Genomic DNA, 14,223 nt, shown 5'->3' on the forward strand with positions numbered 1-14,223 from the left:
GACTCTATCACACACACTCTGTAAATTTAATTCCATTCTCATTATTTCAATCATTGCATTTCTTTGACATCCAAGAATAATCCTCATAGCCTCGTTCTGTATCAGCTCTATTTTTTGAATTCTGCCTTGGCCTGTGTAAGACAATACGGGTGCTGCGTAGTCTATCAGGGATCGAACAGTGCTTATGTATAACATCCGCAAGATAGGTACCCCAACACCTTTACCAGAAAAAGCCAGTGCTTTTAGAGGATGCAGACGGGCTTTACATAAGGTGCTGATATGTTTTATTTCAGCATTTTTACTCTCACATGTGTATCCAACATACATGCCCAGATACTTGTACTTCTGTACACGGCTCAGTTCCACACCATTTAAAGTAAGTGTTATATTTCTTCGTTTCCTATACTCGTATTTGGTTTTATCTGCATTTATAACTAAGCCTAACTTGTGACAGGTTGTACCAAGTATGTTAAGAGCATCTTGAATTTTGTTCCCAGAAGTGCCTTGTATAAGAATGTCATCAGCATATATGATCGTCGTGACCCCTGGAGGATACATCTCTGATGCTAATCTGTTCATTAATACATTGAATAAGGTGGGACTTAATACTCCCCCTTGTGGGGTACCTAACTGAAACCTCCGTTCCTCAGACATGTATCCCTGGTAATACACCTGACCTTTTCTGCCTTGCAGGTAATCCCTTATCCAGTGTAGCAATCTCCCTGTTATTCCCAGATTGGCTAATTCGTATAAGATTACTTCCCCATTGGCTTTATCAAACGCTCCTTGTAGATCAACAAAAACTCTACAATTGTCATCCACATTAGACAAACACTTTAAGAGACAATCCGCAGTACTTTTGCCTTTGATAAAACCAAAGAGATTATTGGACATGTTATCACCTACAAGGTAGAGTAGCCTATTTAACAAAATCCTTTCCATCATTTTACAAAAGCAGGATATTAAGGAGACAGGTCTGTAGCCTCCGTTTGACTTAGGGATAGGAATGATGACAGCCTCTTTCCATTTTCTTGGTAACTTTCCCTCTCTATAACTCATATTAAACAAATCAAGTAAGGGATTAGGTTTCATACCGGCTAAATAATTAAGTATGTCATACGTTACTCCATCTTTTCCCGGAGCAGTGGAGCTGCCACTTTTTATAGCATCCAGTAGCTCATCGTGGGTTATCTCAGTGCATGCTATAGATCTTGTATTTAAGGCACATAAAGTTACTCCATTTCTAATATTTTCCCATGACTCAATGGTGACTCTCGTGTCTGCAGGTAAGGACTCCATACCAGCAGCACTTGCCCATTTATCTACTAACTCATTAGCAACTTTCCCTGGATCTGAGTGAGCAATGAATTTAGTCTTACAACCCCTGACTTTATTTACTGCTCTCCATATGTCTTTAAGGTTCTTAGTATTACCAATGGCCTGAGCAAAGTCTTGCCAGTATCTGTCCCGCGCCTCCTTCCTCACCTGACTGCATTCCCTAGCCACTTCCAACATTGTATTTTTCTCTTCATCCCTCATTCCATTTTTTAACCATGCTTTATGCGCACCCCGTAGCATTCTCTCCCATCCCTTGACTTGCTGATCATTGGAATATTTAAATTTCTTAGGTCCGTGCGTCTTGCTTCCCCTGCCCCCGTTATTTTCCCTCTGTACTAATTTCTCTATGTTCTCGACCATGTCCTCGTAAAAACTATCAACGCAGAGCGGCGTGTAATGTTGATACCAATCTCCCATATTTTGAATAAAATAATTTTTCATATCTTTCTTAATATTTAGCCTTTTCCTTTGAAAGTGGACTTGTTTTTTCCCCAGTGGTAATTCAACGTTCAAGGCAAAGTGGTCACTAAGTAGTTCCCGAACAACCCGAGCCTCCCCCATAATCCCCTGAGAGTTTAAAACGCAGGCATAGTCAAGCCGTCCTCCCCTGATGTGAGTTGGTTCATTGTTTCCCAATAGACAGGTATCTGGATGATCTTGTAGAAACTGTAACCACTTGACCCCATTAGTATTAATACTACCCACTGTCCCAAGGCTTGTGTGCCGAGCATTAAGGTCCCCAATGACCAGTGAAGGATTAGTATAAATGCAGTCAGGTAAATAGTTAGCGTCGAAGCAGTTCCTGGATACATACAAATTAACTACAATAAATTCCCCTTCCCTTAATGATAATTTAACACAAACACTCTCTATACCTTGCGTTTTTGATGGCGGTTCTACTAACTCTGCTGGTATGGAGTTCTTAACATAAATCGACGTGCCTCTGATGTTATTTGCAGCGAAGAGGTGAAACCCTTTATAGCCATTTAATTTCAATAATCCTTCATTCCTATCCCCTGTCTCTTGGAGAGCTACAACATCAATATCATTTCCCATCACATAACAATGAACATCTGTAACCCTGTTTCTCAAACCATTAACATTCCATGACAACACTTTCAGTCTAGGGTGATCCATTATTAATCAATTCATTGCCTAAGTCATCCCCAATAAGTTCACTAAATGATAGCCATACCTTGTATAACATCTCCCACCTCCTCCCAAGTTCACCAGTAAAAGCGACATTGCGATTCTCAAGAGATTTTTTCAGCCCTGAGATGTCCATTATTGGCCCAAATGATTCCTTCATTTTATGTGTAATTATAGGGTTCTTCCTTTCACTACGACTACCATCATTCACACACACTTCACTTTCCTTCATTTCATCACTCAATATTTCATTTTTGTCCTCAACCACTATATCCTGACTATCCTTCACCGTTTTGTGATTTTCCTTGACCTCCTGAACGTTTAATTTAGCCTCGATGGACTCGATTCTCTGCCCCAGATTTTGGAGGAACTCACCAACTTTTTTAAGTTCAGCCCACACTTCCTTGACCATATTATTATGACCCTCTCTCTGAGCCACAGTAGCCACTTCACTGACCGTTACACTGTCACTGCCGGAGTCCTGAGTGGTGGCGTGGCTGCTTGTTGCTGGAGCCTGCCTAAGTAAAGGTGACTCCTTTACCCACGCATTCGTCCGGTTCACTGGCACTGTTTGGGGCAGACTGTTTTGCTGTGCTCCCGGTGTCTGGGTAAGAGCTCTTGCTTGCTCTGTAACATTCACCGGCCGGAGAACAGCCATACTCGGCCTCTTGCTACACACAGCCGAGCTCGCATTGTGAACACCTCCACAGTTGCAGCATCTGGGAACTATTTTCTCACCCAGATTCAGTCTGTTTCTACACACAGTAGAGAGGTGAGACTTTCCGCAGAAACGACATCGTGGATCATTTTGACATCTCCAGGATTTATGCCCCCATCTGCAGCATTTCAGGCATATTATGGGCTCTTCCACATACTTTGCTACATGCCTGTAGCCAGCCCCGGTGATGAACACTTTTTCGGGTACGTCACCTCTCACTAGAGCCACCACCTGACTCCTAGCTTCACCTTTAATAAGGTGACGCTTGGCCCACACAAATCGTTGGTCGTCGAGTATAAACTCGGGGTCCAGAATCTGAGGGTATTTATAGATAATTACCTTCGTCAGCTTCTCGTTCCCCTCCGGTATTTCCATAAGAATTCCATCGTATCCTTGCTGGGTAAGATACTCCACTGCCTCCATAGAACCTACCGTTAAGTAAGGTCTGTTTACACCTTCCTTCAGCAGGGGCTCGAACTTGCGGTGTTCTCTTCCGAGTTTGACGGTCCACAGCAGCTTCTGATGATAGGCCAGCGTGCATGAGGCAGGGAAGAGAAGCCTCCATCTCCGCTGATCCTCACCTTCCTGACATCGTTCCGTCCGTTTGTCTGCATCAGTCTCGGCGTCGTTCTTCATTCTTTTATCGTTTCCGTTAAGTGTATTACTGTCCACACTACGCCTTGCCTCCTGTCTTCTTCGTTTCTTCTTATTTCTTGTCAGAACTTCTAGATACTCGCCCTCCTCGTCTGACTGGCTGCTTTCAGGGTCCATGTTAATAACGCCGTGAGAAGTAGCCATGTCTTCTGGTGACTGAGTCTCCATCTCAGTACCCAGCATGGGGGGAGGGGGGGGGGAAGGTGCGGAGCAGGTATCTTGACCCGACCGCGTCCCAGGTAAGACTGTGATACATTAGGTTTTATGTAATACAGTACTGTACTGTATAAAATTAATAAAACTTCAAAACAGACAATATTTTATTAATTATAACAACAAACAATATTATTTGAAAACAATTTGTAAGCCTATTTAGATTAAATTTTGAGTAGGCCAATAAAACAAGCACAGGTCGTGTAAACGTTAGGCCTTGGTGAGGTGGCTGGCACCATTTGTCTCCCCTCCTCCCAGTGTGAAAACGTGTTGCTCGCGCGTGAAGGATAATTTTGAACAATTTTTATCTTTTGAACTCTTATACTCTGTCAAGATGTCTCAGAGCAGCATTCGTGGTGTTCAAGATTTAAAACGAAAGAGAAAATATTTGTCAATTGATCAGAAAATTGATTTAATAGAGAAAGCAGAGCGTGGATACTCAGTCACCCGTCTCGCCCAAGAATTCAACATCGGTAAAGCTACAGTTTGTGATATAAAAAAGCAGAAGGATAATATTAGGAAATTCGTTGCTCAAAGTCAAACTCATGCAATAGGCAACAGAAAAACATTGAAGCCTGCTAAATACACGGATTTGGACTCTGCTGTATTCAAATGGTTTACACAGCATCGTGCGAAAGGAATTGCTGTTTCAGTTGATTCTATTAGAAATGCAGCTGAAAGACTTGCTGAAAAGTTAAACATTGACAATTTCAAGGCTAGCACTGGATGGGTATGTCGATTTAAAGAGAGGCATGGCATCATTAACAAGAAAATTTGTGGTGAAGCCTTAAGTGCAGATGTAGGAAGTATTAATGCATTTAAATATAAACTTTCTCAGCACATGGTATCTAATAATCTAAGCTGGTTTCAAGTGTACAATGCAGATGAAACAGGCTTTAACTGGAAATGCCTTCAAAAAAACACTTTGGCCTCTAGGCTTGAGGAGAGTATTCCTGGTCGCAAGGTAAGCAAGGAAAGAATTTCAGCATTATTGTGCGGTAATGCAGATGGCAGTCACCGAACAAAGTGCGCAATTGTTGGGAAATCTGCCAACCCCAGAGCATTGAAAAACTGCATGAACAGATTACCTGTTGTTTACTACAACACCAAAAATGCCTGCTTCACACAGATTATTTTTGAAGACTGGTTCCAGAATCACTTTTGTAAAGAAGTAAGAAAGCATCAGATCAATGAGCGTGGCATTCGTCCTGCTGATGTAAAGGCAATGCTGTTGGTTGCTAATGCCCCAGCTCACCCCATTGCTAAATTAACATCGCCTGATGGTAAAATAACATGTATGGCTTTACCACCAAATACTACATCTTTAATACAGCCCATGGATCAGGGGGTTATCTATGCTCTCAAACGGCTTTATAAGAGAGCTATGAATGTAGAAATAATGGAAGTTCTGCTCTCTCAGGAAGACGAGAGGCTTAATAAGGATACAAAAGCTAGTAGAACACTAGAAAACTTCAAGAAATATTCAATTAAAGACGCTATTTACATCTGGGCCAAACAATGGAACGAGTTGAAGGTCACCACATTAAAGAACGCATGGAATAAAATTCTGAGTCCGGTACCTGGTGAGAATAAAGATGAAGATGACTATGATTTTGAGGGCTTTGATAATGCGATTTTTGAGACATTAGGAGATGCTGGCGAGGAAGATTTGCAACTTTCTGATGTGACTGAGTGGTTAGATAATGATGCTGCTGATCCAGGTTATGGTGAATTAACTGATGATGAGATTATCCAGTGTGTTACTGGTAATGCTGATGAGGATGCGGAAGAGGAGGAAGATACCTGTAGCATGTTACCTATTCCATATGCTGCATCATTACAAAACCTTAATCAGCTGCTTGATATGGTTGCTGTAACTGATGATGAAGACGTGGCAGATTATTATCTACACCTAAGGGGATTGAAAGATATTATAATGAAGAAGCTCATAATGAAGAAACAAACTAAGATTCAAAAGTTTTTGGTACAGATTAACAGTAGGCCTACAGGACCAGCACCCAGCACTAGCAAGGACTCACCTGAGGATGCCTAGGCAACTGGACCAGCACCTAGCACTAGCAAGGACTCACCTGAGGATGCCCAGGATACTGTACCAGCACCTAGCACTAGCATGGACTCACCTGAGGATGCCCAGGATACTGGACCAGCACCTAGCACTAGCATGGACTCACCTGAGGATGCCCAGGATACTGGACCAGCACCTAGCACTAGCATGGACTCACCTGAGGATGCCCAGGATACTGGACCAGCACCTAGCACTAGCATGGACTCACCTGAGGATGCCCAGGATACTGGACCAGCACCTAGCACTAGCATGGACTCACCTGAGGATGCCCAGGATACTGGACCAGCACCTAGCACTAGCATGGACTCACCTGAGGATGCCCAGGATACTGGACCAGCACCTAGCACTAGCATGGACTCACCTGAGGATGCCCAGGATACTGGACCAGCACCTAGCACTAGCATGGACTCACCTGAGGATGCCCAGGATACTGGACCAGCACCTAGCACCAGCAAGGACTTACCTGAGGATGCCCAGGCAACTGGACCAGCACCCAGCACTAGCCATAACTTACCTGGGAGTGCCAATTGAGCTGTACAACACAGTTCTAATGACATAAATGTACAAAGTGTAAAAAGTGTAGTTTAAGTGATACAGTACAGTATACGTTTACTTAAGTACTGTAGTGTGATTCTAGTGGTTTGTACTTTATGTACAGACTGTAGTGTATAATGTACATTTGTTAGAAAAGTTACTGTTCCTTAATGAATTTATATTCATGTCATATCTGGCACTCTCAGGGTATTGAGGCTAAAAATCTGCACTACACAACTCAACTGTTAAGGTAAATACAGTAAAACACAGAAACAATTTATTGCTAGATTTATAAACTAGATTTTAGATTTAGAAAGATTACATAAATTAGGATTAATTTTTTTTTTTTTTTTTTGGGGGGGGGGCGGTCAGAGGTTTTTTTTGGGGCCGGACGGATGGAACGAATTCCGCACTGGAACGAATCTGCCTCGCCCCATATAGTTCGTTCAAGTGAGGACACACTGTAAAATATTTGTGGCAACTGCCGCCTGACAGCTCGAGCGGAGTAGACCTCGTCTGGCGAAGGCTCTGTCAACGCCCCTTTTTTGCCACACTTCCCTACCCTATTGCGGCTAAAATATGCCACCTACGATTTTTTTGTTATTTTTTCCGTGATCAGGGAACAAAAATTAACACTTCTATAAGTTGAAAGAATTTTTTGGATTTTTTTGTTGTTGCGCCTGTGGGTGTTAATTCCATTTGGACCCCTAGCGGTTTGAGGGTTAAGGTCTTTTCTTTGCATTTTTATGTATTACTACAGTACCTCTATACTACACATTGTTGTGTATCTTGGAAGGTGCATGTTGGCTTTTCTCATGCTCGTGCTAAGTTGGGCTGTGTTCATGTTCACTTCCCTGTTGTTGAACGGGCCCAGTGTTCCATTATAGGTCTGAGTTCTTCCTCTTATCCTTGTCTGTCACTACCAGCTTCTGCGTTGCAATGTTTGCAGGTAGATATAGTTTTCCGATCATCCACTCCTGCCCTACAGTTAATTTTCGTTGGGCCTTTTCTTTGTGTTCCCTTTCAGGACAGTACATTTATGTTTTAGTGCAGCACATGTTCTACATAGTTCTCCTCATTTCTTCCTCTGCGACATGTGCATCGTTCTGCCCTGCTGGGGCTGGTGGTGCCGCTCCTGTGGGTTGCGGTGTCACAGTTTTTCGCTTCGCGTTTTGGTGCGTGGTGCTCGTTTCCTTGTTGGCCTCTACCTGGGCCCTGGTTCTTAGGTTTTTATTGCCATTTTGTCCTTGCTATTTGAAAAGTCTGCGCTTCAGCAGTTTCTGCAAGCGGCTTTTTCTCATCTTTAAATGTTGGCCTTATCGTTCTTTCGGGGGTCGGGGAGGGGGGGAAATCCCTCCCTCAGCATTACTCTTTCCACCATACTATGCACAGCGCTAATTATCACAACATTCCTGCTATTATCAGAATCCTGGACATTTTTATCACGGGGGGGGGGTCTTTTGTAATACTATCATCGCTAAATAATAGCAGGCACATGTATATTTTGACATTTTTAGGAGATGCAGTGGTCACAAGCTGAACAGCAGTGTTGATAGCTTATGCTACGTGCACCAGCCTTGGTTGCTCAGTCAGTACTGAGGCTCTCACACCTGGGAATGTTGACCATGATTTTTTTTTTAATGGCATCTGTTCACAAGAGCCCTGAGGAAGCTGATGTGAACCCCATATAGCCGTGGGACTTTTAAATCTTGTGTGGTACTCCAACACACGAATAGCTGTGGTGCACAGTTCCATGACAGTTACTCACCACAGCTATTGATGTGTTGCGCAGCTTATGGGTTAACCCCAGGGCTGCTCTTGCAGTTATAGCCTGCAACATGCCCAGGCACAAGAAATACAAAAATACATATATTTTTTTCATCTTATAAAAGTATTCATTTGTGTTCCCTGATCACGGGAAAAATAATAAAAAAAATTATAGGTGGCATATTTTGGCTTCAAGAGGGTGTGGAAGTCTGACAAAAATGAGGCGTTGACAGAGCAAGTGTCGGAGGAGGTCTGCTCCGCCCAAGCTGTCAGGCAGGAGTTGCCACAAAGATATTATTACCTACAGTATTTATTTCAATGTCTCTGATTTGTTCTCAGTTTTTGGCAATAATATTACTCAATAATGTGTAGTGTGATATATTTATATAATAAAATGTGTGATCCAACTGTACAACTAAGCTAGTATGATGAGTCAAGACAATAATTGAGATCGCCACACAATCAGCTGATGCTCCCTCCCTCACTCGCCAGCATTCCTACTCCCACTATAACATTTGTGCTGTTTTCACATTATAAACACACATTATATATAAGTATCTACATATTTTGTTCACCATAACTGTACAATTAAGCTGGTATGCTGCCCAAACAACAGTGGCCACAACAAAATTGCTTGTCAAGAGACACCTGTCACCAAAATGGCTCCTCCCAACATACTCCTTTTGCTGTTATTTCACTATATACATTTGTTATACAGTATATAAGTATCTACATTTGTGTTCCCCATAGTGAACCACTAAGCTGGTATGGTGAGTGCAGACAATAACAGGTGGCCACAGGTCCGCTTGGAGCGTGCTGTCGGACATGTGATCCTGTGGTCCCGGGTTCGATCCCGGGCGCCGGTGAGAAACGATGGGCAGAGTTTCTTTCACCCTATGCTCCTGTTACCTAGCAGTAAATAGTTAGTCAGCTGTCACGGGCTGCTTCCTGGGGTGTGTGTGTGTGTGTGGTGTGAAAAATAAAAAATTAAAATTGTAGTAGTAGTAACAGTTGATTGACAGTTGAGAGGCGGGCCAAAAGAGCAGAGTTCAACCCCCGCAAGCACAACTAGGTGAATACAACTAGGTGAATACAAAGTCAGCAGATGCGACCTCCCTCAGCATTACTGCTCCCACCATACTGTACACAGTGCTAATTATCACAACAGTCCTGCTATTATCAGAATCCTGGTCAATTTTATCACAGTCAGGGGTCTTCTGTAATACTATCATTGCTAAATAATACCAGTTACATATATAGTTTGACATTTTTAGGCGATGCTGTAGTCACACGCTGAACAGCAGTGCTGTTAGCTCGTGCTGCGTGAACCAGCAGTGCTGTTAGCTCATGCTGCGTGCACCAGCAGTGCTGTTAGCTCGTGCTGCGTGCACCAGCAGTGCTGTTAGCTCGTGCTGCGTGCACCAGCAGTGCTGTTAGCTCGTGCTGCGTGCACCAGCAGTGCTGTTAGCTCGTGCTGCGTGCACCAGCAGTGCTGTTAGCTCGTGCTGCGTGCACCAGCAGTGCTGTTAGCTCGTGCTGCGTGCACCAGCAGTGTTGTTAGCTCGCGCTGCGTGCACCAGCAGTGCTGTTAGCTCGTGCTGCGTGCACCAGCAGTGCTGTTAGCTCGTGCTGCGTGCACCAGCAGTGCTGTTAGCTCGTGCTGCGTGCACCAGCAGTGCTGTTAGCTCGTGCTGCGTGCACCAGCAGTGCTGTTAGCTCGTGCTGCGTGCACCAGCAGTGCTGTTAGCTCATGCTGCGTGCACCAGCAGTGCTGTCAGCTCGTGCTGCGTGCACCATCAGTGCTGTTAGCTCGCGCTGCGTGCACCAGCAGTGCTGTTAGCTCGCGCTGCGTGCACCAGCAGTGCTGTTAGCTCATGCTGCGTGCACCAGCAGTGCTGTCAGCTCGTGCTGCGTGCACCATCAGTGCTGTTAGCTCGTGCTGCGTGCACCATCAGTGCTGTTAGCTCGTGCTGCGTGCACGAGCAACATGTACCAGCCATGGTGGCTCGGTACTGAGGCTCTTACACCCGGGAATGTTGCCCACTATATTTTTTTTTATAAATGGCATCTGTTTACAAGAGTCCTGAGGAAGCTGAGAATACAGAGAAATAGGGGGAATACAGAGAAAATATACGGCACGCATAGACATGATAAAGCACCTAAATTATTGGGATCGTCTCAAAGTTCTCCGAATGACTAGAAAGGAGACGAGAGAGATACCAAATAACATACACATGGAAAATACTGGAGGGCCAGGTCCCAAATCTACACAGTAAAATAACAACATACTGGCGTGAACAATATGGAAGAAAATGCAGAATAGAACCAGTGAAAAGCAGATGTGCCATAGGCACAATCAGAGAACACTATAAACATCAGAGGTCCACGGTTGTTCAACGTCCTCCCAGCGACTATAAGAAATATTGCCGGAACAACCGTGGACATCTTCAAGAGAAAACTGGACTGTTTTCTAAAAAACATGCCGGACCAACTGGGCTGTGGTGGGTATGTGGGCCTGCGGGCTGCTCCAAGCAACAGCCTTGTGGACCAAACTCTGACAAGTCACCGGGCTTGGGGAGTAGAAGAACTCCTAGAACCCCATCAAGCAGGTATCAAGCAAGCTGATGACATTGAAGTAATTAGGTAATAATATCTATGTGGCAAATCCCGCTTGACAGCTCGGGCAGAGAAGACCTCCTCTGGTGCCAGCTATGTCAGCGCCTCTTTTTTGCCAGACTTCCCCACGCTATTTCGGCTAAAATATGCCACTTACGATTTTTTATTATTTTTCCCATGATTGGAGAACACAAATAAACACTTTTGTAAGACTTTTTTTTTTTTTTTTGCGCCTGTGGGTTTTGAAGGCCAAATAGCCCAGAGCAGGTTAGAGGTTAAAAGTCTCGTGGCTACACGGGGTTCGTGTAGTCACTAGACTTTTAACCTCTAAGCTGCTCTAGACTATTTGGCCTTCAACACCCACAGGCACAAAAAAAAAAAAAAAAATACTTTGTCTTACAAATGTGTTTATTTGTGTTCCCTGATCATGGGAAAAAAAATAAAATCACAAGGGGCATATTTTGGCCAAAATAGCGCGGGGAAGTCTGGCCAAAAAAAAAAGAGGCATTGACATAGCAGGCACCAGAGGAGGTCTGCTCTGCCTGAGTTGTCAAGCGGGAGTTGCCACAAAGATATTATTACCTAATTACTTCAATGTCTCTAATTTTTTCAAAATTTTTTGCAGTAATATTATTCAATAGTGTGTAGTGTGATATATTTATATATACAGAGCACCACTTGGTTTCCGAACCCCTTGGGGACGAGACCCGTTGGTTATTATGTAAGTTCGTAAACGAGAAATGAAGGGAAAAAATAAATTAGAAATGTAAAAAAAAAAAATTATTGATTTTTAAAATAAACTCTAGGGGGAAAATCGACAGGTTCATAGCATAAATGCGACCATATTTTGTTTGTACTCACCAATAAATGAAGTCCTGATCTGCTTATGTTGATTGATGTTGATGTAGCATAGTTATTTACATGGAAGAGGTAGTGGTGGATGTTGGTGGTGTTGAGTTGACAGGGTCAACATGTGATGAGTCAGGTGCAGGTGATGCAATGCGAGCTTTCTTGGAAGCCATTGCAAAAGACTCTTTAATTGACATTTGTTTGTGACATCATCTGCCACTGGCTTCTTTGTCACCTCACACCTCTGTACCACTCCCACACTGCATTATCAACACTCTCCACCTTTGCTTTACTTACTACCTTCCTATTTCGTATTGCCTTACAACTGTCACTTTTAGAGAAAGTAAAAAATTATAGGTTTAGCCTGAAGAAGATAAAAAACAGTACTTTTGCTAATGCCATATCCAACGCACACGACACTTCTCGGGACACCGTTCCCCACCTTCTTAATTATTTTAACTTTCTTCTCAAATGTCATCACTGACCTCTTTCTTTTATGTATCCCACTTGTTGATGCTTTCACTGACACAATGCGTGCATTTGGAGCCGACATGGTGCACGGAAGTTCCTTGATTGTGCAGATATATCCAACAAAGTCACGGAATGAACACTCCAGCCTTGTGACAAATCAATGGGAACAATAGGCTGAGAATCTGTGACATCACAGGGTAGCAGGCACCATAGAGGTGGCACCAAAAACGGTCAGTGGGCAAACTAAACCATCTCCCACCCACCACCACAGGCCGGTGCGACGCTTGTCTGGCTGCTTCCTCACCCGAATTTGGTTCGTGTAGGGTAACTCCCACCCCGGTCGGTGTGAGGCTTGGCGGACTGCTTCCTACCTGAACTTGGTTCGTGTAGTGTGACTCTCTAACCCCAATCGGAAAACCAAGTGATGCTCTATAATAAAATGTGTGAATCATCGCTACACTGAAAATTATGGTGTGCATATTAGTGATTCATTTATGTTCATAAAAAATAAACAAATAGTTTTGCAGATATTACACTACACAAGTTACATATAAGTATCTGCATGTTTTGTTCACCATAACGAACCACTAAGATGTTATACAGAGTAAAAAATCAACGAGTAGTGGCCAACACACAGCAGCCAGCCAACCACTCACCACGACTTACTCCCTCAACACCACCTCACTCCCCAACATCCTCCTCCCACCATACTGATTTTTGCTTTTATTCACTTTATATAAGTATCTACATGTTTTGTTCACCATAACTGTTCAACTAAGTAAATATTGTGCCCAAAGAGCATAGTGGCCACCCTTACACAGCATGACATGTCATACAGATTAGGCCCCATCCTCACCAAAATGCCTTCTCCCAACACTTCTTTTGCTGTTATTACACTATATATACACATTATATATAAGTATCTACATTTGTGTTCACCATAACGAACCAATAAAGTTGGTATGCTGAGTCAAAAAGCAGCAAGGGGTCACACCAACCAGCCCGCCACTGGCTGCAACTCCCTCCCTCAACACCTCACTCGCCAACATCTTCCTCCCACCATACTGTTTTTGCTTCTATTCACTATATATAGATGTTATATATAAGTATCTGTACGTTTTGTTCACCATAGCGAATCACTAAGCCGGAATAGTAAGTACAGACAGCAACAGGTGGCCACATAGATTCGGCAGACGATGCTACAGCCCCCCCCCCTCAATATTACTCCTCTCACAGCACAGCACAAATTGTCACAACAATCCTGCTATTATCAGAATCCTGGTCATTTTTACCACAGTCAGGGGTCTTCTGTAATACAATCATTGCTAAATAATACCGGTTACATATATGTTTTTACATTTTTTAGGCGAAGCTGTAATCACAAGCTGAACAGCAATGCTGTGAGCTCATGCTGTGTGTGCCAGCCTTGGTGGCTCACTCAGTACTGAGGCCCTCACATCCAGGAATGTTGCCCATGATTTTTTTTTTAAATGGCTTCTGTTTATAAGAGCCTTGAAGAAGGTGCTGTGAACCCCGTGTGTCTGTGGGCAGTTTAAATTTTGTGTAGTACTCTAAAACTTCATATGCAGTGATGCGCACTTTTGCGTCAGTTATTCAAAACTTCATATGCAGTGTTGCGTAGTTTAAGGGTTAAATCTTGCATGGTACTCCAACACTTCAATAGGTTTGGTGCGCAATTCTGCGATAGTTACACACCCCAGCTAGTAATGTGTTTGTTTTGCAGTTTAAGGGTTAAGCCCTGAACAGCAGAAGGGTTAAGGGTGAGTTTGTTAGCAGTTAACCAAAGATGAACTTTATTTAGTTCAGT

At 43.4% G+C, this 14,223-nt stretch overlaps 1 protein-coding gene across 1 annotated transcript; it reads left to right on the top strand.

Moving 5' to 3' along the window:
* Positions 1-4,406: 4,406 nt before the first annotated feature.
* On the top strand, positions 4,407-8,245 carry LOC123750945 (tigger transposable element-derived protein 7-like). Its single transcript, XM_069312279.1, has 2 exons — positions 4,407-6,056; positions 8,210-8,245. Exons 1-2 carry the CDS (start codon positions 4,407-4,409, stop codon positions 8,243-8,245), a joined length of 1,686 nt encoding a protein of 561 aa, XP_069168380.1.
* The last annotated feature ends 5,978 nt before the right edge of the window (positions 8,246-14,223 follow it).

Source organism: Procambarus clarkii, chromosome 71, assembly GCF_040958095.1.
Source record: "Procambarus clarkii isolate CNS0578487 chromosome 71, FALCON_Pclarkii_2.0, whole genome shotgun sequence".
Lineage (NCBI taxonomy): Eukaryota > Metazoa > Arthropoda > Malacostraca > Decapoda > Cambaridae > Procambarus > Procambarus clarkii.